This window comes from Pyrgilauda ruficollis, unplaced genomic scaffold (assembly GCF_017590135.1).
Source record: "Pyrgilauda ruficollis isolate IOZ18807 unplaced genomic scaffold, ASM1759013v1 scaffold32, whole genome shotgun sequence".
Taxonomy (NCBI): Eukaryota; Metazoa; Chordata; class Aves; order Passeriformes; family Passeridae; genus Pyrgilauda; species Pyrgilauda ruficollis.
The window spans coordinates 7,280,904-7,306,801 of NW_024524600.1; the positions used below are offsets into that span (position 1 = coordinate 7,280,904).

The following is a 25,898-nucleotide window of genomic DNA, read 5'->3' on the forward strand; positions in this document are numbered from 1 at the left end:
GAATAATTTCTACTGTCATATTTAATATTCAAATGCACCTTAACATTTAGGCTGATGCAGACTGAGAATCAGTTAATGATTATGTTGTTACATCATTCTTAGGAGGATGGGCATTTAACATCTTGCTCACAAAAAAAAAAAAATAAAATGGGGGGGGAGAAAAGTCTTTCCAAGGTAGCCATTGTGTTCATTACAGACATATAATCTTAATTATTTCCTCCAAATTATACTTCCTTCAAAACTTGAAAAATGTACCTCACAGTTTTTCTTTTCTTTGCAATTTAGCAGCCATGACTTTTTGTGTGATATTTTATGCAATTTTAAAATAAAGAAGCATTTCTTCTTTCAGGAATTTGACCTTCTGAAGGGTAAGCTTCAAAAGCTTACTTTTTTCCAGCAAAAGTTTTAGGGGTATTTGCATTAGCACTTATTTTAGATCAGGAGTATACTTCTGAAGTGAATTTTCTGGTTTTTCCCACCTCTCATGCCTTGGCTCACACCATGAAATAGTATCAGAGCTCAAAAAATGGGTTATTTTCAAACTGAATTAAACTGGAAGGTGTGCTTCTGAATGTGCTCCAAGTGCTAACAGGCATACATCCCACAGAATAAGATAAAATCTAATCCACCTGCAACCCCAGAAGAGTATAAATGTAGATGTCAGGTCCTCTAAAATCAGCAGCTCTCCAAATCCCATTTCTACAAGGAAGCAGAATTTGCCAGTGTAGGCACAGGCAGTGAGTAGCTCTTGAGAGCCATGATGGCCATCAGGCTGTCAGCAGTTTTTCTCAGGACAAACAGGAATACCTTTTTCCATCTGCAGTATCAAAGCTGCCAGGACTTCTGCATGACAGGGTAGCCCAGGACTGCTCTGACTTTTCAGTGCATTTGCTGAGTGTTCTCAGGTGAAGATATGCTTTACCCATGTACCCAGTACCAAAGAGGACCTATTTCAGCTACAGGCAAAGGAAGGGCAATACATTTGTGATGTGGATTGAGGATGAGCCAATCTATCTTGCATTTTAATACTGATGTGTATATACAATGTGATGAGACTGATTCCTACGTCATTTAGCTTTCCAAAACAGTTTCTCTACATCACAGAGGTGGAAGAGAATCAAATCAATCTTTGGCTGGTATTCTGTGAATTCAGAGCTTCCTACCTTTTGGTGACACCATAAATTTCTTCTATAATAACCTGAAGAACAGCTCGATAAAACAATGATTCTGTAGGCAGCTGCAAAAAATTTTACAACAGCAAGGATTTAAAATTGGCACTGAAATTAAGATCAGAGTAACAAAACCAGTATTGGCTTCCCTAATTATTTATTGAGTTATATACTTTACGATCAGTCATACCAGATTTAAGAGGATAATTTACTAATGTTCTTGCATCCAGTTAAGATTATGTTTTTAAGTCAGATTTTAACATAACCATAAATGCAAGAAGGAAAAAAAACAAACTCGGACTCTCTGGATGGAAAAAAAGAAAACAGAGGAAAATGCACTGTTCATGATCTGAATTCTAATATGCAAAATAAACAACAATTATCTAAGTTGTTTTGAAGACAAAAGGAGCAATTACCTAGCTGAATCATCTGCGGTCAGACTGTAGTCTGAACCATGTAGAAAGTACTATGCTAAAAAAAAAAAAAGCTAAGAATTTCATATATTTGTCTATGGAAAATATGTTTACATAAAACCAGTTAATGATGGCCAATTAAAAATACATAGAAAAAGACTGCTGGGGTCAGTAGGCTTATTGAATATGGAAAGAAGTCTCTCAGCCTGGCCTTTCAAATACTTGCATAGTTGGTGCCCACCATCCCTTAAGGATATCTTGCACAACAATAAATCAAAATATTCACAGGGAAAAAATATACAGGGATTAAAAATGAGAATGACAATGTTTCTAACAGGTTCAAGCTTTTGTCATAACAATGTCTATTTTTACATTCGTTGATAAAACACTGGGATAGAGTGATCCAAACCAGGGATATCAGAAGGACATTTGCGCTGAATTTATGCATTAGCTGAAAGATAGCAAAGGAAGTTAGGAAGGGTAGTTTAATGCCTTAAATTTTAAGCTGTGCTTTTTTTTCTCAGACTCTTAATTGTAAAAAGAAAACAGATTCATTAAGTACAAGCACAGCAATAAAAATGTGATTTCGTGATGACACATGCTATCTATCAGGATTTGACACAGCGTAGGCCAGTATTTCAGACTCCAGATATGCAGAAGTTCAATAAAAGGCCATGGATTAAGAACATTCAAGGGGAAAAAACACATTTTATCTCAGAATGGCTAAAATAAACAGTATTACTTACCATTTGGCCAACTGCAACTCTCTCCAAAGCCTTTAAGAGTCAAGGAATTAAATTGCTGATATGTTTATTCTTTATCATAACATTTTATAAACACATTGTATAAAAGTCAGAGGAGATGACATTTTAAAAGATTAATGGTGTGACACAACATGCGCTTGCACACTTTAAAGTGTTAATACCTTTAGGCACTCATAAGCAGCTACTCCTGTTATTTTGGTTTATTTATAGGAGAAGCAATGACATCCAACTGTGAGGAAATATATACATGGAAAATTTGCTTGTTTTTCTTTCTATTGTACAAGAATTTCAGAGGATTACTTTCTGTGAAAGTGCTAAAAGCAAATGCATTTTTCTTGAATCTATTTCTACTGAAGTACAAATAATTCACTTTGCATATCTAATTATTTAAAAGTAAATACTAGTTCAATGGACAATATTAATCACTAGTACTCAGATGAATTGAACTGCTGATATACAGGCAAATAAAGTAACTTCAGAGAGACTGCAGTTTAAAATACTGTGCATTATTTTTCACTAGGGTCTTCATACTATAAATGCTGATGTAGATGTGAGACTACTTGATTTTTGTCATGCATTGTGACAAAGAACAACAAATATTTAGAAGCATGTAATACTCTTTCACAGTTGAAAAGATAGTGTGCCCACAAAAATTTCAACAGAGTTTTAAAGATCACAGCAGAAATGAAGACAAAACCTCAGTATCTGATTATCTGATACTACATCCAATTAGGCAGCAAACAAAAAATGCCTCATCATTTACAGATTATTGTCACCTTTACTCCCAAACTTCACTACAGTAAATGAGACTGCCTGTTCCTCCTCCTCCTTCTCCTTGTTGTGGAACTGATCTTATATTTCACACTGTTCTTCAAACACAGTCCACACAGCTGCAGTTCCTCCATTCATGGCTTTGGCCAACTATCAGGTTTGCCTTTTGCTGCGTAAGCTCTCATAGCAGCATCTATCTGCTGCTGCCGAGGAGATGGATACGGGTTCCAAGACATATTGTAAGGCTCTGAAGCTGGAACTCTTGCCCAACACCTCTGGCCCTTGGCAATTCAACCAATCTGAACTCTGAGTGTCACTGCTCAGCAGGCTTTCTGCTAACCAGCCAGTAGCCCAAGAAATGTGGGTGCTTAGTGGCTCTGTGCTGGCTCCCTTGTACATCCTACATGGCAAGGAAAATCCTAGTCATGACAAATGCATATAGACAATTACAAACATAACAGGAGAGGTATCTAGTTATACAGGAGAACTCTTTGCCTTCTGTGAATGCTCAGACAAAAAGTTTTTAATTGCCAAATTTCTGTGATTTGTGAGAAATCTAAAATAGATATATGAAGCAAGATCAGTACTCTCTTGGGGGTCATTTGCTTTTAAAATTTATCTTCCTATCACTACTGAAAAACAGCCCAACCTTTTTCTTTCCAAAAGAAATGAAATAGGAAACAGCTAATGTGTCAGCTGAGGAAGGACTGGTATTGTATGACACTGACAAGAAAAAGAGAAAAGGCAAATCCCTTTAGAAAGAACTTCTGCTGAGTTTTACAGCTACATCTCTAAAATGAACAATTCTTTTCCTTTACTTTGCCAAAGGTAACACATTTAAGCCTTATGGATCCTAAACAACTGTCCTCCTATATTTTCTCCTGACAGCATTTAATTATCATGGTAGTTCAAGTTTACATAACCTCAATACATTAGTCCACACTGAGTCTTTAGTCTATACCCTTCTCTGTAATGAAGGTACAGAGCTAGCAGTAGAGCCTAGCCAGAACCTAATGTCATTTATCTGGATACCATAAATTAAAAATTAATAGAGGGAAGGAATAGTGGTTTCTAACTGAAACAGTGGTCAAAATTTTCAGTACCTATCTGTTTTTTCAAATTAGACAACAGCTTATCATCATATCTTGCTGAGGCTAAGTCTTTAAAAGTACTTCATCTCTTGGTGCAATGTTCAAAAGACATTTCCAGACTCTGAAACTACATGGATTTTAAAAGCTCCTCTAGTTTTTAGATTAGGCAGGGTTGTTCAGGTTTTAAACAGCTAGAACATTCAATATGATGAATCACGAAGGCTTTGAGGGAGTTACTGATTGCAATCCTTCTACAATTACCTTGTTTCTCCCTAAGTCCTTGGCCAAGAACTATTATCCTGAGGGGTTACCTTGTTTAGGTTTCAGCAAAGTTTTGGCCTTTCTGTCCACTCTTAAAATATATTTCTATCAATACTCATTTTTTCATGCCTTCAGCAAGTATAAAATATATAAAGTTGGAAGGTCAATACTATTTTTTTTAGATAGAATTCATCATGCTTACAACATTAATGATGTTATCCTGTATATTCTTGGATTAAAGTCATGGCTTCAGAATCAGAAGCCAAAAACAACGAATCCTGTAACATCTGGACAAAGCTCTCAGTAGGAAAAGAAAGGAAGAGGAATCATACCAAGCATGCTGACATCCTAGCATTGCGACCACAGCACCAGCCTTTGTCCTTCAAGTACTGACACATGGGAAATCCCCAGACTTGATCGTGGCATTCTGCAATATGGAGGGAAAAAAAGGCACAGCTTTTCCTCTTACAGAATACACAATGGATTGAGCAAGATGAACAGTAGGTAATGTAGTAGAAACACTTAACTGTTCTCATACAGTACCAAAACTTGTGGTGGTGCTACAAAAAACATGTTTTCCTGTAACAGATGTTCTTGGTTTATGCTGAATTTCTGATAATTTCACATTTTCCAAAACAATTTTAAGTGACTGTCCTTTACAAAAATCCACTGAAAAAACAGTCAAAGGGACAAGAGAAAAGTTTGCAAATACTCATGGCAACCTACACCACACCATGAATCACAAGATGCAGGCCAAGCAGTAATTCCATGCAGCAGGGCTTCAGTACCACTTCTCATTGTCATCTTATTCTATCCCAAACATCTTTCAAACTTCACACAGAACAATATGTATTTGTTTATTCTAGTTCTGAAACAACATTCTGCTCTAAGGCAGAATGTTTGTTTTCCAGAAAAGAGCAGCTGCAAAGGCTCTTGTTGTTTCTTCAAAACACCAAGAAGCATTTGCATCACAATCTGTGCTCAGTTTCAGTATCATTTGTGTTTTGAATAACAAGACAATTATTCATGTTTAGCACTAATGCAAATGTGGGAAAACTGGTACAGAGATTACTTTATCGATGTTCTTAATAGTCACGTCTAAATGTACACACAAACTCTAAATGTTTAGAGTTTTCATTAACACATTGTCAGCTGATTTTTAGAATAGTGAATAAGATTTACTGCTTTCTTAAAAAAAAAAACCAAAACAAAACAAAAAAACCCCCACAAATTGGCCGAGATCCTGGCTTTTTAGCACATATGACTAGGGCATATTTCAGAATAAATCATGTAATGGGGTTAAAAAGAGGGGACAGCAGAAAATTTACCAACAGTCAGAGATATATACATATAAGTAGAATTCACTCCATAAAAGTTAAGCAAAGAAAAAAAACCCCACAACTATAAAGAACCCTCCCCACAAGTCATGGGAGGTAGGGAAAGCCTTTGGCTTTCTGGCAGACGTGCAGCTGACCACCAGAGAGTAACAACAAGCAGGCAAGAACCTCTGCAGGCAACTTCACACTTTGCTCTCCTTTCAACCCTGAGGAATGCCAGAGGCTCTTAGGGGCTGAATACTGGTTTGAGAACTCTGATTCAAGATAGGATTTTAATTATCAGCATTATTAGCAGAAGGAGAAAGAAGATTTTTTAGAAATAAAGATGAAATTTGGCCAAACAGATTGCAAGTGGTTTCAGCACTAGGAATGTACTAAGAATTTATAAGTGCCTCATGACAAGTTCTAAAATATTAATTAACTTCAAGTCTAATTATGGAGTACATGGAATACATGGATATTTCTGCTGCAGGGATGGCAGTAAGAACTTATTGAGTGCAAGAAAACAATGACTGACATGGTTCCTATAGTATGATTCTCACTAATATGTCTTTCTAATATCATTGTTAAAATATTTAAAAATAAAAATTTGCAAGCCGAGTTTGAAAGATTAAATCCTTGATCTTTTCAAGCAAATCTCTTCCAATTTATACCCTGGCCTCTAGGCAAACTAATCATTCATTCAAGTTAAACTTACTACCCTGTCAGATACAATCTCAATATCAGTGAACTGTATTCATGCATAATTCAGATAATCTTTGGAAAAGATTATCAGTCAAAGCATCATCTTCATTTAAATTATTGAAACTGTAAAGTAGGAGAAAAAGAGAGGGAAACTAATGCTTTAAGTTAGAAAGAAATTTTTTGTACATATCAAAAGTTGACCACACATCTACAACATATCTTTAAGTTTTTCACATCAAGTCTGCTCTCAAGCACACTTAAAATTTTTAGGATTAACATATTGCTATAAAGTTCATATATTTACAAGCTACATTTAAAAAAAAAACAAGAATTTTTTTTAATGTCTACAACAATTTCAGATATACTTAATATTATATAGCTAACCAAATACCTTATTGTGCTTCTATCTAAGAACACAACAGCTGTTCTAAACTGTATAAATCTCAAAAAATATTCAAGAAACATTTTAATTATATTTTAAGCATTCCATGGAACATTTCACAGGAAACAACTCAAGTGTCCAACAGCGCATGAAGCAACCACGTTTAATTCAGTACAGAGTAGTCAATCAGACAGAATTCCTTTTATGAACAGTAAATAAAATGGAAAATTGTAGGTAATCATTCGATGAGCTGAACTGAAGCTATACTGGTGTTTAATATTAGAAGATATTAGTTAAATAGCAAGGACTTTACCTCTAACCTAACCTCTGAAAAACACTGAATCACACATTTATTAAAATGCGGCAAATATCACAACAAAACATCAGCATATTTTTTATTGATATGATATTTATTATAAAAAGTACAAGGCAATACAAGTAAGATAAAGGTAAAATCCTTTTCACAGTTGCCAACTGTGTATGTGCAAATATGATGATAAGGAAGTTCAAGAGAATGGGACAAGCTTCTCCAATGCCTTTAATATTAGGCCATCCATAGATTTTCATCTCTAAGAATAATACTACAATTTTTAGTGTACTAATATTCAAATTTTACTTCACAAAGCTTTACAGTAAAATATGGTCATTATAAAACAAGAGGACCAACAAGCTTTAATGTTATTGGGAAAAATAAGCCTGACTTAAGTTCCATGGGATGAGCCAGATCAGAAAGGGGTGGGGACAGCAATTTTGGTGTAGCATTGTGTTCCCCTTAGCACGCCTTTTCCACCCCTGGCGTCCCTGGAGCTGTAGGCTTTGTCAGAATCTCTGGGCCCCAGCCCTAAACCCAATGGCTGCTTTTGGCTGATTATCAATTCAATGGATTGAAATGGCATTTTTTCTTCTGAGATTTTTCAGTGGAAATTAATCTTTATTACCCTCCTCATTTTTTTTTCACATACACCCTACTTTGTTGCCTTGCATATATTGTCAACTTCATCAAAGTAGTACTAAAACATAAATAACCTTTTTCAGATCCTCCATAGCCTCTATCTTCCACAACATTGCGGATTTTCAGTCTACTTCTGTAGAAGTAGAAAAAATAAAAAAAATAGCTATATAAATAGACATATATATAATATATATTATAGACATATATATAATAGACAAAAAAAATAGATAATGACTAAACTGCCTTTTTTCTTCACGGAAAAGACTAAATCTTCCTTGGCCATATAATTCACTGTTCCTTGAATTTGTACTTTCCAAAAAAAGTCCCCTGACTAATGAGGATTTTGCTGGGGGAAGCAGAGGCCAGTGGGGAAGAAAAATGCTCTCTAATTCCAGGAAACAGAATCAGCTGTCACCAAAATAATTTCCAAAACCCAAACCTAGAGTATGTTTTAATTATGTGCATTAAAACTTTGGCATTCTCAATTCTAACCTCATACTTTGTACACACTGAGAAAAATACAAATGTAAGATGGTTTCAGGTTTTAATATATTTTTGCTACATTAATTAATGAAAAATACCATAATAACTTCAATAGGTAATACTTCCATTTAACATCTGTAAAGCTTACCTTGTTAGTATTTTTTTCAAGTTTCCTATTTTTTTCAAAACTAATTTTTATAGAAAACATCTGGGGTTTAGTGACTAGTTAGCTGTGTCACAAATACATGGAAAGGTTCCCTATGCAGCAATATCTAAAGATGCCTTGGGAAGGAAATTAAGCTTTTTGATCTGTTGCTTGGAAGTGTTTTCCTGTGTTGCCATGGTATCAGTGGTAACTATTTTAAGACATTGGCTGTGGAATATCTTTGAAAATATACCTAGGCTACACATAAATCGTCTGTACTCTAATACCCTGAAACAGTGAGTAATCTTTTATATTTGAGTGGAACAGATTGATACGAAGCCATTATGTTTGTGTAAGTAATCCTTTAGAAAATTCAGTTTTGTAGTATTTGTCCTCTGAATCAAGGCTTTCCCATGTTTCACAAGTCTGATAAAATTTGGTATGTGAATTTTGACTACCCTTTGCAGCCCTTTTGTTCCCTTAATGATGTTCAATAGCTTTTAATAGTCAAAGTTTATTCTGCAAAAGCTTTGCTGACTTCTTCCAGAGTGCCTTATTAAGAAGCTGCTTTCCCCAGCTTCCTGGAGGGCTTTAGAACTCCTCTACCCAGAGTGACCTGACTTTGTAAATCCTTACACAATCTGGAGTTTATATTTTGTCATACTTAAGCCAACCTCAAAAAGAGCTTCTATCAGATAGCTATCACTGAAAGTATCTGTACAACTACACCTGTCTCTTATTTCAAATTGCAGAATCAAAGAATATGCTGGGAATATGCTGGGAAGGGACCCAAAGGATCATCAAGATCACCTCTTAGCCCTGCACAGCCCCATCCCCCAGGATCACAGCATGTGCCCAAGAGCATTGCCCAAATCACTTCTTGAACTCTGTAAGGCTTGGGGCTGTGACCATGTGTGCTGAGGACTGCACATGATCTGAAGAGTTAAAACTTCCCTCCACTGGATATTTCCACCTGAACCTGAGCCTTTATTAGCCCCTGAAGTGTTGGTTTCATGGCTTCCCCCACCCCTGATGGATCAAGACTGTGACCATCACTTCAACCAATGGACATCTGAAGTGCAAAGTGCTCCCGAAGTGCAAAAATAATGGGTGGTGATATCTTTCCTCTCTGCTAGCTGCTCTAATCTTTCCTTTCTCTTCCTCATATATTTTCTTCAGTGATATTTTCATGCTTTTACAATGTCATATTACTATAGATAATAACTGAAACGCCTATATTTCTGTTGCAACCAAATTGTTCTAAAATATATATACCTACACACACACACACACACACTTATATATATACCTGCCATTTGTTTCACTCTAATCTGCCCCAAGGGATATATTAAAAATAATCTCAGTTACCCCATCTCTGTGGTGGGTCTTAACAGTAGCTCCAGAGCAAAAGCAACATTCATGTGTTTTTTCCTCAAAACAGAGGATGTAATACTGAAGAATTTCACTGGTTTCTAGAATGGTGCTGATGTATTTGGTGGTATGGAGGATGGAAAGAAGAGAATCAGAACACAGAAACCCAAACCCCTTTACAAGGAAAGTAAAATTTTTTCAAAATATGTTAAATTTTCAGTTCTTCTCTGTTTATGGATAATCATTGACCAGCTGGTACATTGCCCCAAAAATGTGTTAGCTGAATGTAAGATAAAACAGCTCCCAAAAATCATAAGAATATCTCCTGAACAGAGACACAGAGTTCATTTGAACCTAAAAATCACTAGCAAACTGATTTTTTTCCCCAGAAAAACTGACATAATGGCTCACTATGTAAATAGGTTTATGTAAAATGTCTCTGATAAATAGTAAAATCCTTTCTACTCGGATGTAATTGACTATCCATTGCAGTAACAGAGAAGAAAACCCCCAAAGGAATCAATTATACTAATGGCTACATATATTTTATCCATACAAGAATCTCTATATAAACAGACAATTCTCCTTAGAGAGCCAAAGTAAAACTACTTCGAATTTTCCGAGAGCTGTCATATTATTCCTTATTAACTGAAACTTAGAATTTCATACTGCTTGTAACAGCAGTGAAATTTGAAGACAGGTGTTAAAAGAATTGGCTTCAACTTTTAAAGATTGAGTTGAAATTTGATGTTACACAGCATCTCTTGGTTGCTTTAGACACTAATAAATCAAAGCAAAGGCTTTCATGATCTTAACAATTCAAAATTATTCCCAGCATAATTGGAAATGTGGTCCCATTACAAAAATTTCCAGATGAATTCAGCTTATTTAGAGACACAGAAGGACACTATATACTGATTGCATTATTATTCAAGATTGTGACTGCTGGCACCTACTTTCATCAGAAAGGCTCACAAAGTATTCACACCAGGCCCAACAGCAAACTAAATCAGCCAATCTTGCAATATCTGTACTATTTTTAGAGTGTGTGAGAAATGTAATGCATTATTCCCTGAAGTCATCTCAGAAACAAAAAAAGATCTCAAACTTGTGATAACCAAGGTAATTCAGTAGTCCAACAAAAACACCATAGTAACATTTTGTTGATATTTTGTCAACTCAACACCTCAGACTTATAAACACTATGTTAGGCATTATAACAGGTAAATTTTATTCCTATGAATACCAGTTAATTCCAGTTAATATGAAGTGAAAAAGGGATTTTTCATTGGCCTTAATTAAGACTGATCCTTGTATTAAATCTTAAGTGCCAAAGAACATACTGTCCAGCCATACCAATTTATGGCAATCAGAAGTCCATTACAGCTCCTCTGATTCAACTGCGCTTATGAGAACAACCCTCTGATTTTACATTAAAGAAACAGCAAAGATGGAAAATGTGGTACTTTGGGGGCAAGAACTTTGAGGTGGACTTGCCATAATCTTGACTTTAAGAGTGCACACCTCAAAAAAATAAAAAAGCTTTTAAAGGGGACAAATGACATTTTAAGAACAGATTTTGAAAAACTTTGAGGCTGCTCAGTTAAGATAAAATATTCTACAATTATTTTATAACAGAACTTCCCACTGTGTCCTCGCAGGCAAGCCCTTGTTTACTGGACTGATTTCAAATGAGTAAGTCATTTCCTGTGTTGCAGCAAATTCTACACAATTCTCTTTGCTTCTTACGAAGATCTGTCACTGCAGAGATGTAGCTCTAAACTTGCTTCCAATATTCAAGCTAGTCTCTCCACACAAAGCATCTACATGTCTCTGCCATCTCTGACTGATGGCCTAGAGCTTTCCTGAGTTCCGTGTAAGAGCCTGGGCAAGCAAAGGACTATCTACACCAGAGATTATACTGGCTGAAGTATAATCCCAGCTGCCAGATGGGATGCATTTCAGGACCACATAACCCACCGGTGCCCCAAGAAGACCATACTCTATCATCTTTGACAGGTGATGTCCATCCTGATTACAGGAAACAGGTGAAAACCACACTCATCTTCACCTGAATAAGCTCAGATAGTCTCAGCAAGTTTATGGAGCACATTTTCCTGGAAACCATGCCCAGGCCCACGAAGAGTAAGAAGGTTAACAGTACCTTGCAGGAATTCATCAGGCACTGACAAACTACAGCCTTCTGTGAGGCAGTGTCTGGCTCCATGAACTAGGGGACAGCAGAGTCATAGTGTGTCTTCATTTTATGAAGTCTTTCAGCAAGTTTTGTTTAGTATCTTTATAGACAAAATGGAAAGATATGACTCAGACAGGTGCATTCTAAAATAGGTAGAAAATCGATAGTAATCTGAAGCTTGACAGTGAAGCCTGAAGATTAAAGGATGTGATTATTCTCCCTTTTTAGCACTTGTGAGAGTATCTGGAGTGCTTCTTTGGGCTCTTCAGCCCACCATAATGACTGAAATGAATTTATTGGTAATAAAAGCACTAAAGGGCTGCAGAGAAGGTCAAGAAGGGATCTAACTGCTGTTTTCCTAAAGGAAAGACAACAAAAAGGATTAAGCTGGACTATTCTTGGCAGCGCAAAATAAAAAAGACAACAGACAATGCACAAAAGCTGCAAACTCCAAATGGATGTGAAGAAAAGAAATTCATGGTGAGGGCAAACACTGAAATGGGCCACCGAATCACTGTCCTTGGAGATATTCAAAACATGAATGGACAAGACCCTGACTGAAATGATCTAAGCTGGCCCTGCTTTGTGCCATGATCTGGTCCAGATGACCTTCAGAAGTTACTTGCTACTTAAATGCTATGATTTAGTCCATTCTGGAAGCAGTATTAAAATCCACTTGCTTCCAACAGCCGCAGAGGAGTTTGTTTACTGTTTGAATTGTTGGACCAACTGCCATCTGATAAGTGACAGAGTCCCCTAGGATCCTCCAGAAGGCTTTGTCAGTTTGAAGTCCACGCATAGGAAATGCAGACACAAGATACAGTCTGAATTCTTTCCCATTTTCCATTTGAAGAAATCTTAACTCTTGTTCTCTTAGCCCTCCACTGCACATTTAAGAACAAGGCATATGGTAGATGACTTAGTAGGGGAATGCAATAGCATTATATATTTTAGAATATGCACTCTCATAGTAGTAGTAAAAAAAATAAAAATATTTGGAGCACTACTAGGAAAATATATATTTTTTTCCCAAAAAAAAGTATACTGTAATTTCCTTTTGTTCTGTCCAAACGTTCTTCTTTGAGAATAATTTTGTCCTTCAAGCAGAGTAAAATCAATTCAACATGCAATTTGACTTAATTTTTATACTACTAGGAAATTGCAGTATCTCTTCTAACCATGTACATATATCTGTTTGTTTGAACTTTGAAAAGGTTTTCATGCCTGATCCTTTTGTGGTGTCTGAGTTTATGCACTGCTCTGCAAAAAGTAATCCTATACAGCTAGCACAGGAAGCCATGTCCTCTTTACAATAATAAGAAACAAGCAAATGTTTCAGACACTCAGACTTAATGAGAAGTACCTGAAAACTTTTTCATTTCTTAAAACTCTGACGTAAAGTAATTGTATATTTTTTCTCTAACTGCATTTCTGTAGCACAGAAATTTCAATTGTACTTCCTTTTTCTTTGCTCACATCCATTTGGAGTGAGGTTAAGTATTTTGAAATTACTAAGACTAATACACTTAAAAAACTCTTAAAATAGTTGCAGAGTTAATTAAAAACAATACAAAAAGATTATTAAAGCAAGGAAGAGCCAGCATGTGTCATGGTCAGTGTGGAGCTGTGCCGCGACTATTTAAGCAGCTAACTCTTAAAGAGCAATACCTGGATCCCACGTGCCTTTGTGTCTGTGAAGTTCCCTGAAAGAGCTGAAGTAAACCTTGCCAAGCCACAACTTTTTCAGATTTACTGATATGATGATCAGGTTGTAGCATGTCAGCAGATGGTCATTTAGACATCAGCTATGTACCACTTGTCTCAGGAAAGCCAGTTCCTTAAATATTTTTCATTATACACAATTTCAAGTAAAAATACCAACTTTCTCTCAAAAATGAAACCCTCTCCTTACCATTTGTAGGAAAATTTGCCTGTATTCTGAATCTACAAATAATCTTCCTGTTATCTTCCCAAGAAAAACTCTTATATATGTACTGTTTCATGATGGGCAAAGACTGGCACAGCACCCAGATGAATGTTTTTTTGAGTATTACCTTACATTAAAAAATCGTCATTCTGCTCGTTGTATATGTACAGCATAACATAACTGGATGGTGCATGCAGACAGCCGAGGACAAAATCTGGTACAAAATATTTCAAAAGGATGGAAACATACTAGACTAAAAGAGTCTATACATGTATAAGTGAGTTAATGAAATAAAACCAGCTGTAGTTATAACCATATAAACACACTATGCACTTATGTCCTTAATCTCAGTAAAAATATTAGGAACATTGGCATAATGGAAAAGAAACAATGCATCTGGGAGTGAATGACCCTCATAAAGTAAATCAAACCAGTACTAAATAAGCCACTGGAGAGGAATAAACACAAGGAGGTTATTAATTAAAAGGCATAATACTCTTAACATGCAAACTGGCAGCCACAAGTTAAGCTCAGAAGAATTACCTTCTTGGTTTTCAAACTGTTCTGACAACAGATGGTAGCAGCAGCCCACACTGCAAACGGCTTTGATTTCAGGCTTGGCAGTAAAAATTCGTAATGTATTTGCAGCAAGATCTCCACATGTATGTAGACCAACCATCATACAGTCCTAAGAAGAAAAAAAAAAAAAAAGGCAATAATAAATCACATCCTTCATCAACTGATAGAGCACAAATAAAAACAATGTGGTGCAAATGTGGGGCAAATAGTGAGCTGTAAGATAGAAACACTCAATTCCATGAGGACTCCTGCTGTTCTGTTCTAAAATTTTGCAATGCTAATCAAAGCTCTTCAGTGCTAAGAAAATATGGTGAAAACTGGCCATGATGCAGAAGTTCAAGACTATGAGTAACACAGCTGCATGGAAGGAAACATCTACATGTTTACTGGGCACAGACCATTTTCTCTAGTCTTTCCTAGGTTTCCTGTTCTTGTTATTAGTACCACTGCTACTTTTCGTAGTAAAGATTCCTTGCTGTAAAACTGGCAGGACTTATCTAAGACATTTCTGCTAGTTTAAGCTGTCGAAATCAAACCAACTTCCTAAATACAGGTGTAAGGTGAAGAGCAGCTTTGTTATTTCCCAAACAACAGTACCCACAGTTTCACAGTATGCCTGCTACTATTCAACAACAAATGGGCACTCTCCTTCACAGCACAAAGGAAGAACTTCAGCTTCAGATGCTCTGCTCTTCTGTCCATTCTATTTCCTACTTTCTTTTTTTCTGCAACTTTGTTTTTACCTCCATTTCTCCATGAAAATTCTCTCTCTTCTCAGCATTCCTAATAAGATATTTCCCTTCTGACATTACTAGTTGGGATCCACATGGCAAACACGGTGTTGCTTTGAATTCTAGACATATTTATTACTCATAGAATCAAAGTCATTAGGGTTGGAAAGGACCTTGGAGATCACCTAGTTCCAACCCCCCTTCCCCACTACATCAGGTTGCTCAAAGCCTCATCCAACCTGGCCTTCAACACTTCTAGTGGCATCCACAACTTCTTTGGGCAATTTTTTTCCAGTGTCTCATCACCCTTACAGTAAATAATTTCCTTTTAGTATTACCTAAGCTAAATCTACCCTCCTTCATCTTAAGGTTTGTTATATCATTACATGCCCTCTTAAACATTCTCCCTCTAGCCTTCTTGTAAGGTCCCATTTAGGTACTGGAAGGTCTCCCCAGAGCCTTCACTTTTCAACAAGAAATTCGGCCAGGGTCACTCAATTGAGATACCTTTCTATAATTGTTCTGATTTTATCTGATTATCTCACCCACCTGTATTACATAGTGCATTCATGTCTGAAACAGTAAAACTTCTGCTTTCCTCTTTCATGTTCCCTGACAGTATTTTTTTATATCAAGAAAGGCAGTGATATAGGATTTCTTCCACCTTTAACATTTTACAAATTACTCACTAAGAGGATACAAAATCCAGCTGTACAAATGTATAGGCATATGCTTCATCAACAAACCCTGCAGCTCAGGGTGTCTTTTGCAGACAGACATGAGCTTGTTCCACATGTTCTCAGATACTCAGCTGCTTGTATTGCTCAAGTTACAGGGCCAGCACAAACCTATGGTCTTAAATCAGATTATTACACTCTGGAATAAAACAGTTTGGTTACTACTGAACACAGCAAAGTTTTTGTCATTTCACAAAAGACTGAATGCATCTACTCAATCAATGTATTTTAGTTCAGGCATAAAAACTAAACATACAACCTCAGAGTTTCTAGACTTGTGCCACTAGCAGCTGAACTTGGGCTAGTTTGTGTAGACACAAACTCTGCCAGCTAGTAAATTACTAAATGAACTTAACGTAATTCTGTAAAGTCAAAATAAAATAATTCTTTACAAAATCTTCATATTGAGTACTATACACAATAAATTTTCCTATGCCTTCCCAGTATGAATGAAAGTATAAAAATATATGACTTGAAAAAGTAAGAACTTTTAGGAAAATTGAATCTCCAATGCCTAATATATGCATCTACCTGGTAAATGATAAAAAATTCATAATAATTAGATTTTATCTATAATGACAGTTGTAAAATAACTGAATGTGCTGTTAACCATGACAGCTGATTATCATCTCCCTCATAAATTCTGAAGACTGATTCAAAAAATCCCAACACATATATCAAAATAGAAATACAATCTTCATCTGATAGACATACTTCTGCTACCTGGTTAAAAACCTTTATTGGGCCAGAATATTCATTTCCACCAGAGACAGTACTCTATGTACACTCAGCAAACATGTACATATTAAAATGGCAATATAAAGACAAGAGACAATCTAAAAATAGTAAATATTTAGAGTAGAATAACCTCCAGATCTGTTATGATGTCATTGAGTTCTGTTTCTGCAGTGATGCAAGAGGTCAATGGAAAATACAGGTTCGATTCACTTGACTTTCTTGCTTTAGTCTTGAGAGATGTCATTTTTCTTTGTACTTTTTCCTCTTCACAGGGTTCCCCACAGTTACAATGAGATGAAGAAAAATCTTCCACAGCATCAACAGGAAGAACATTTAGAATAGCAAGAACCTCTTCAGAAAGTTTGGTCTCATGAGATTGTGTCCCAGTCACTACATCAGCTTCAGTTTCTGTGTTGATTTTGAGTGTAGCTGTTTCTGTGAAACTACAAGAAGGAACTAAATCTTGGATAATCACTTGGCCCTGATTTTGAAGACTATTGGCATTATTTAAGAGTTCTTCATTGATTGTTTTACAATTAATTTCATTTTCCACTGGCTTGTCATTTGCCATTTCCAAACTCTGTCTTTTAAGGCTTTCTTTTCCTCGACTCTGATATGCTCTCCAGTGTTTCTTCAATTTTCTATTTCTTTCATGAGCACCATTTGTGTTGGAGCTTGAGGAGTCAATGCCATAAACTTTTAAGTTATATTGCATGGACAAAAATGAACTCAGGTAGCCTTTTCCAGAACCTATATCAATCACCTAGATAATGGAGAAAAAATAAAGGAAAAGAAAATTGCTATATTAATGAGCAACAAGGCACACTTTAAGTGCAAAATTACTCCCTAAAAATTTAAGCATGGGTTGAATAGGTACCTTATTAGCATCATACTTCTCAATGCACTTAGTTCTTTTGCTTTGTTGATCCACCTTTTGATTTTGAAACACAGAATTAAGTTTTAACTGATGTGCTCCAGAAAATAGACACTGCAGTGTTATGCAATTCACATGCCCTGTTTCTTGTAAAGACTTGCGGTACATTTTTTGACACAGGCCTTTCTTTTCTGCCAAAAAAACCCCAAACTATAAACCACCAGCAATTCCACCTGCCCTTGCTAAACTGGGTCAGAGTTAGCAAATAAACAGTTCACAGTATTCAGCTTTAGGCACCTAATTCCCACACTGAGGAGCCTACAACCAGTGGGTGCACAGCAAAAAGCATCTTCGGTTTCAGTGCTTAATTTAATCCCTTCAGATCTGACCTAAAGATGGGTGATATTGATACTCTTTTAGGTCAGAATGCTTGTTTATTCTGCTTTCCCATTCTGTGAAAACAATCCATACAGCTTTGTTCAACATGAGGATGCTTTTCTAATAAACAATGGGACTCATAAGCCACATTACTTTCCACTGCCCATTCTAGAGGAAGGAGTGATAGGTACCAGTTTAATTTGTGTCATAGCTGATACCATGTGCTAGTTTAGTGACTGATGTAACTCAGGAAGGAAATATCCTTACAAAGTATTAGCAGAAACAAGAGTAACCTGAGACCTTTCAGTACATAATCACAGCTTTATATAATGTATGTTTTAATATGTAATAAATACATAACACAGTATTTTACAAGAATTGGCAGAGTGAGACTTCTCAAAGGAAAGGAAATTATAATGTTCACTTCTGTCCAGTTATCTACCAAAAATAATATTGACTAGATATAATGACTTCTTTGTAGAAGCTCCTGGAAGTGTTTTATTCAAGAACATCTATGTTTAGTTCTTGGTCTGTCACATGTTCATAAGAAAGCTTAAACTGATACTGCTAAACCGAAATTGCAGCACACACTACATTGATGCATCTTAAATTCAACTGCATAGTTTTTTACCAGGTAAAAATATTTAATACAGCAATATTCTTACTCAATGAGAAAGAATGATTTATTGATAAAAAAATATTTGGACAGCCATGGAATTAGAAAGAAAAATTCAAGCCAGTGTCACTAAGGACGATGGAAAACAGTGGAGAATACTATTAGGTACAAATTGTTTACTCAGCTAGTACATGGCATTCTCATGGGTAGTCATCATGTGATATTGATGAATATTTGCAATCTAGGCAAGCTACAACCACAACATTTTTTGAAATAATTCTGCACAGGAATTAATTTAGTGAAATAGAATTTATATAACTTAAGCATACTTTTTGAAATGTCATTTATTTGTCGCATTTATCACCAATATTGTGATCTACTGAGCCATACTGAGGCCACACCTGGAGTGTTGTGCCTGGTTCTGGGCACCTCAGGAGAGGAGAGACATGGAGCTCCTGGAGCACGTCAAGCAGTGGGCAACAAAGATCACGAGGGGACTGGAGCACCTCTCTTATGAGGAAAGGCTGAGGGAGCTGGGCCTGTGCAGCCTTGAAAGGAGACAACTGACAGTATATGTGAAGGGAGTATGTGAAGGGAGGGTGTTAAGAGGAGGTTTCCAGGCTCTTCTCGGTGGTGCCAAGCAATAGGACAAGAGGCAACGGGTGGAAACAGAGGCACAAGGAAGTTCCACCTGAACTTTATTCATTAGGAATTTATTTATTTATTTATTAGGAAGAACTTTACTTTGCAGGTGACTGAGCACTGGAATATTAAGACATTAAGGAATAATCTGGACACTGTCCTGTTCCATGTACTCTAGGATGACCCTGCTTGAACACGGAGGTTGGACCAGGTGACTCACTGTGGTTCCTTGCAACCTGACCCATTCCTTGTTTCTGTAATTTAAAATGAAAGGGAAGTATTGAAAGAATAATTTTACCCACCCTTTTATTTAACAGATATTATAATTATGTAGAATATGCACACCTCCACTTCAAGTTCTGAATTTTTTCAGTAAAAAGCAGCTTTTTGTTACCTAAGAGGGGGAGTGAATAGTTCCTACGTGTGATCCCTGGTGGCTGTAGAGACCAGCTGCAGCTTGGGGAAAGTTTCTCAAGTAAATAAAAAATAGTAACACATTGTTAAATTAGCACTGGGATTTAGAAACAAAACGAAAAGGTGACTAAAAATAGCAAGCAATGATCTTGCACTAAACAAATAAACTGAATTAAATTATTCCCTGCTTTACCTTCCATTGATTACATAGGGAAAGCTAATAAGCAATCCACAGCATATCTGTCAAGCGTGAACTTTTAAAATGAAATTTCCATGATATAATATACTCCAAAGGTCTTGTCCACAGTGAGTTGGGTCCTATGTTCAAACACAGTTTCTGGCACAATCAAGCATTCCAACATTTCCCAGCACCAAATCACAAATGTAATGGATGCTGAATGCAGAATTATATCATCCTTACATTATACACTCCAAGTCTTGCTGCACATGCTGTAATTTCCAAGGAAAACTTTGACCAATACATTAAATAAATCAAATGTGCACTTAAGCAAAGAGGAGTCAACACTGGCTTCTTTTCAGAGTTTAATCAAGAACTTCTTTAAAAAAAAACCAGTTCCACTTATATGATAGCAACAGTGCTTAAAATGGTCAGCAAACTACTGGAAAAAAAAAGCCCTTTAGTTATTTTGCTTTAATGTTTGAATTAAAATAATAAACCTAGAAGTGATTACAGTGGTAATAACATTTTTGCTTTTATTCTTATTTAACTATTTACTATTGTACATTATAAAATACCAACAGAGAGCAATATCCTCTACCACCCATCATACAACGTGGGTATGGAGGTGAAATGGACGGCATTTTTCAAACTCTCAGTGATCTGTAATATCTGAAAGAAACACCCTGAGGACATGTGCTGTTGTAAAACATGTGTTGTGTTTTCATGGCTCTAGATTTTTTAATTAAATGCTACATATATTTTGTTTGCAAGAAGGATGGAAAAAAATCAATAAGGAAAAACTCCTAAAAATTTATAATTGCTGCTTTTTTTTTAAGTTGAAAGAAAACAAAAACAAAAGTCTTCATTTTTGAAGACTGAGAAGGAGGCTTTTCTTTTTTTATTTTCCAAAGTAACAGGAAAGCTCTGTTCATATATTAGGTATTTGTAACTTTGCACAAATGCTGTTACAGTGTATGACTAAAATGGAAAAAAATTATAGTCAGCATTTCATATTTAGTGATACATTGCAATAATATCTTTCATTTAATGTCATAATTTTTTTTAAAAAGTTAACAGAAAATAATCCCATGTATAGAGATATTCCAAGCTACCTGATAAAAGTATTAATCCCTGGATGAAATTGCAGCATATTGATAGATACTTAGTAAGGAGTGGATTGTGATTTTACTAGTAACCAGCTACCTCAAAACTTTGGTTAAGTTACAAAGATGGCTTTTTTACTTTCTGAACAGGGTTTTTGCTTTCCTTTCATTCCTGAATCTCACAGGGACTATTTAAATCTAAATGAAAACGCAATACGAAACACCACTTTCCAGCAAATGCAGAGACCACTTACTATTGCACTGTAAGCAAACTACACCCTCCTACAGCTTTTTCAGTACATGAAAGGACTTAACAACTAATATTTGCTTGAAACAAAAGGTAAACAAGGCAAAAAACCATGCTCATGAGAGAATACAAGACATTCACAAATGTGCTGCTGGTGTATTTCTGTTCTGTAGAGAGCACACCCACGCTGGGGCTGTGGAGGGCACCACGCTCATCACTGTGGCTGGGAGCCCGCCTTCCACCGCTGTAAGTGATCGCAGGTGCTCACAAACTGATTGTGTCTCACCCAGCAATGTTTGGCCTTAATTAAAGCTCTCTGTTTACTTGACAATCCCAGTTGTAAGAACACTGCTTAAAACTTTGTCTTCATCAGCTGTTCCTCATGAAACAGATGGTCAGGACTGAGAATTTTGATCTCTGTTTCAAAGGATGCCACAAAGGCCTCACCCAAATCTAGCAAGAGTACAGCATCATTTACTTATCTAAATTAAACTCAGTCTGAGCCAAATAACCTCTAACCAAAGTTCAGCTTCAGCAATTCAGAGCTGAATCCAAGTTTTGGGGCTTTCCCTGCGATGGGAGCAACAGCAACTTGGGATGCTGCAGGTACATTAATTTTAAACTATACTTAGACATATTCACTTACATAAAAGAATACTCAGAGAAAATACCATAAAATCTGGGCAAATACCTTATTAACCTTTGGTTTTAAACAAATATAGTTTGTTCTCCACACATCTTTGTGGGAATGAATATTAGCCTGAATGAAATAAGTCTCCATTTACAGTTACAGCCCCTTGCATGGAAAGCAAGTGCAGCTCAGATGTAGAAAGGAATCAAATGTCTGTTGAGAGCCCCATGTCACCTCCAGTTTAAAGCAAGGATGAAGCTACATTGGACAGTTACCAGCATTAGAGAGATTAAAATGAATAAATAAACTCAGCTCACCTGAAAAATTTAGCCTTACCACAACACAGGCCTAAGGTATGGAACCTAACATAAGCTTTAACACTGAAAAAGCTTACAAAAAAGCATGTGTATGTAAACTGAGGAAATGGTATTGGTGCATTTTGTCTAACAAAATGTGAACATACTACTCAAAAATGTCATATTGCTGGGGTGCTTATGTTTTGTCCACAGATACATAAATAAACCTCTAGAAGGTTTTACTGAAACAGTGCACTGTACAATCATGATAAAATGTATACAAAAAAAAGTTTTAAATTACAATCAAATTTGAGAAAGGAATCCTGCAATTCTTCACCGCCCAAAGACAAACCTAGCATCTGATGTATGAAAGAGCCAACTCACAAAGTAATTGCTTGGTGATAATGGTGTTGGGTGTCCAGGCCTCATACATGTTCTACCAAATGTATTTCATACGCACTCTTACATAAATCTCTGCTTAATTTGGTCTCTTTTCAAACTAAAAACACCATAACTAGATTTCCAATTTATAGATCTCAATCCATGTTAAACAAAGCTGAATAGCATTAAAAAACAGGAAATTATTTAAATCTTGCATCAGAATAAGAAGAGCTTTCAAAATTTCTCAAGATATTCTGCCTTGGTCTCTGTGTGACATGCTTGTGTGCACGACACAAGGCAGCTCTCCTACTGAGACATGTGCAAACCTGCCAGCAATATAATACTGACAAACAAGACAGTACTGGTCCAAAAAGCAGAACAGTTTTTAGCTGCTCAACACACAGAGGATGATCATAACTTTTTAAAATTACTCATGAGTGATTATGAGTCACTGAAAGGCAGTTCCTTTGGAACAATAAATCTGTAAACAAAATTTTCCTTCAGTTTGATCCCGATAGCTCTTCTTTAGCTCCAATTATGTACAGGAAAAATAAGAACAGCAGTGACAGAATATCAAAGTGATGTATTTGCAGACAACAAGGAGAATAACTCAGAAGGTACCTGGTAACACAAAATAAGAAACGCTTTCTTACCTGCTTTATCCCACAATAATTTGCTATGCTGTGTACCAGCTCTGACATCACCTGCACTTCATGTGATTTCTTATTATTCATAAACTCATCTGGTTTGATACCTGTATCAGATTAGGAAAATAAATACACATTACCACAACCTGTAATAATAAGGATTTGTGATCAATCAGGAAAAAAAAGCTAATATATACTTCACAGTTTATATATTTTCAGGGTAGTAATTTTTAATTAAAAACTCATTATATGATTACAAGAGTAAACTTCTGAACTATGGCTGAATTAGCAACATTCAAAACCCTGTAAAACGCAGTTTCTTTAAGATATAGCATATTTAATACCTGACCAGATATTAGACAATGGCTACGACTATAAAACTGTACTATTTCTTCCTTTTTATTGAAAAATATTTCTTTTTGTCTCATTTATCACATTTACCTTTCCATAAATGAAATATAAGGACAGGGACAATAAATAATCACATTGTACAGCTTGTTAATGCTGCAGATTTGCTGACAGTATCAAGAGGGAGATACCTCTACTAAAAGCTATGAGCGATCCTGGGAAAATTCAGAGGAAGATGAACTTTCCTTTTCTTTATTTACCCTATGGATTGGTTATAGAACTGTTACACCTTTATGGCAGAAAATCACTCATTTCAGTGTAGCTGGAGAGTGTGCTAATGAGATGGAGTCAACCTCCATAATGGGTTAACTGTTTGTGGAGAACACCAAGCACTCACTTGCTAACCTCTGTGCCACCCAGCCAAAGCAAGAGCTCAGAAGTCACTCCCCTGGGAAACACCCACGTTTCTCTTAGGGATCCAATGCTGCAGTACACTTGGATCTAGTTAAATTGATGGTAAGTCTGAGTGATGGTAGAAGAAACTGGATCATTACTGATGAGCATGCTCCTAGAAAACAGGACTTTTCTACATGACTAGGCAGATTAATATACTTTCCCATTTTCTGCTTCATGCACAGTATGTATTCATCTGTCCAGAAACTGATCATTAGGCAAAAACCATGTTCATTTCTTGATCAGATCATGCTGGGAGCAGAGCCAAGTGTGTTACTTCTTTAAAAGAGAGTGGGGAATTGAACTGAGCTCATAAGAAACCCAGTGTTTTCTCTATTTTTCCCAAACCCCAAGGGATCTGTATTTCTTAAACATCTGGGGTTTTGATAATAAACTGTTATGACAATACTTAAAATCTAATATAGACTCTATGAACTGACAAAAGGAAAAATAGACTAAAAGACTTAAACAATACAAATAGCAGAAACAAGTGTTTGTCATCTCATTGAAGAATTTCCTTAACTTTAAAATTGTTAAGGTCTATATAGCATCCTAAAAAGCTCATAATTTGTAAGCATATCAGGTTAAAGAAAAACAGACAGGAAAAAAAATTTAAAAAGAAAAAAAGTCTCTCTTTTTGTTTATGTTTGAACATTTTTGTGTCTGGATAGGCTCATCAGAAAAAGAAGCAGAATTGGAAGGAGAAGAAACAGACATTTAACTTCTCGACAGAAATAAAACTTGTTTTTTCTCCAAAGCAGCACTGTCACTTTGGAGGATGACCACATACTGCACCTTTACTCTTTTCTCTGTTATGAACTCAAAAGACTGAATGGGGTAATGCTAGGTGAAGTACTATGTCAGAGAGTACTTAATCCAAATTAAGCATTTCAGACATGGTAGAAATCCAGAACAATTACCTAACTTACAAGAGCTGAGGTTCCAGACAGAAAAGGCACAATTTGTTTATAGCTATAGATATAGTTTATATATCACCATAGCTACAAAAGCTTCTTAAGCATTTTTTTACTTCTTTCCCTGCTTTCTGCAGGATAACACGCTGTTTATATTTCAGCTCAGGGAAAATAATACTTTTTGGAGAAAATTACAATAAAATAAATTTTATTTTTCCTGCTTTTTATGCAAAATTCTGATAGGTTTTTATATTATTCTGAAAAACAAGCAGACATTACAAACTAATGCAAACAAATTTATCTGTGACTGTCCCAGACAACTGAAAATTTGAATTAAAAAAAAAAACAGTAGCTTGACTCAAACTGTGTAAATTCTTTCTGCTATCACAAAATTACTTTCTTGAAACAAATAATTGTACATGTACATTTCCTTATTATGTACAACTGATGCAGACAGAACAAATACTAATCTCAAGAAACATCAGAAATTTAGAGAACCATCTCCCTTTGTGATGAAAAAAAGATAGTGTGGTTTCAAATACTTTACAGAAGCAGCTTGGATATGATAGAGTAACAGAAAGCTTCATGTTACCAGTTTTAGTTGGTAATGAAATGTTGCTTATTTCCATTGGGAATCCCTAGCATGAGTACCTGTATTCCATTTGAAGAACTGCTTTAACTCGGTAGTGTCATTTACAGCTACATCTTTAGTTGTGAAGCTCAGCAAATTGAGGAGAGACTGTTTTTTATATACAGCTTACACAGATGTTTTTAAAATCTCCTATGGCAGGGTGCAGCGGTTTTATATCCCAGAGACGTGGAAATTCAGATACAGCAGATAGAGAAGTATAAATCCATAGTCCACACCACACAACACCATCTATACAGAAGTTTACTAGGGTGATTTAACTCTGTGATCCAGAGTCAGGAACTGGACTGACCATGTACTCAAAAAAACCCTTCTGAGGAGAGTGATATTCCAGCACACGGAATTTAAAGATGGATTCATTAGTATTCACTGCATGGCATGATTATTACTTT

The 25,898-nt window shown here is 36.0% G+C and overlaps 1 protein-coding gene across 1 annotated transcript in view; it reads right to left on the reverse strand.

Annotated features, from left to right (window-relative positions):
• The window catches only part of METTL25 (methyltransferase like 25), a 45,339-nt gene that overhangs the window by 14,187 nt on the left and 5,254 nt on the right, over positions 1–25,898 (reverse strand). The window contains exons 3-8 of the mRNA XM_041474430.1: positions 23,149–23,249; positions 16,863–17,495; positions 14,491–14,635; positions 4,802–4,896; positions 2,329–2,358; positions 1,164–1,237 (exon numbers count right to left, since the gene is read on the reverse strand). Coding sequence (XP_041330364.1) covers positions 1,164–1,237; positions 2,329–2,358; positions 4,802–4,896; positions 14,491–14,635; positions 16,863–17,495; positions 23,149–23,249 — 1,078 coding nt within the window. The remainder of the gene's footprint in view (positions 1–1,163; positions 1,238–2,328; positions 2,359–4,801; positions 4,897–14,490; positions 14,636–16,862; positions 17,496–23,148; positions 23,250–25,898) is intronic.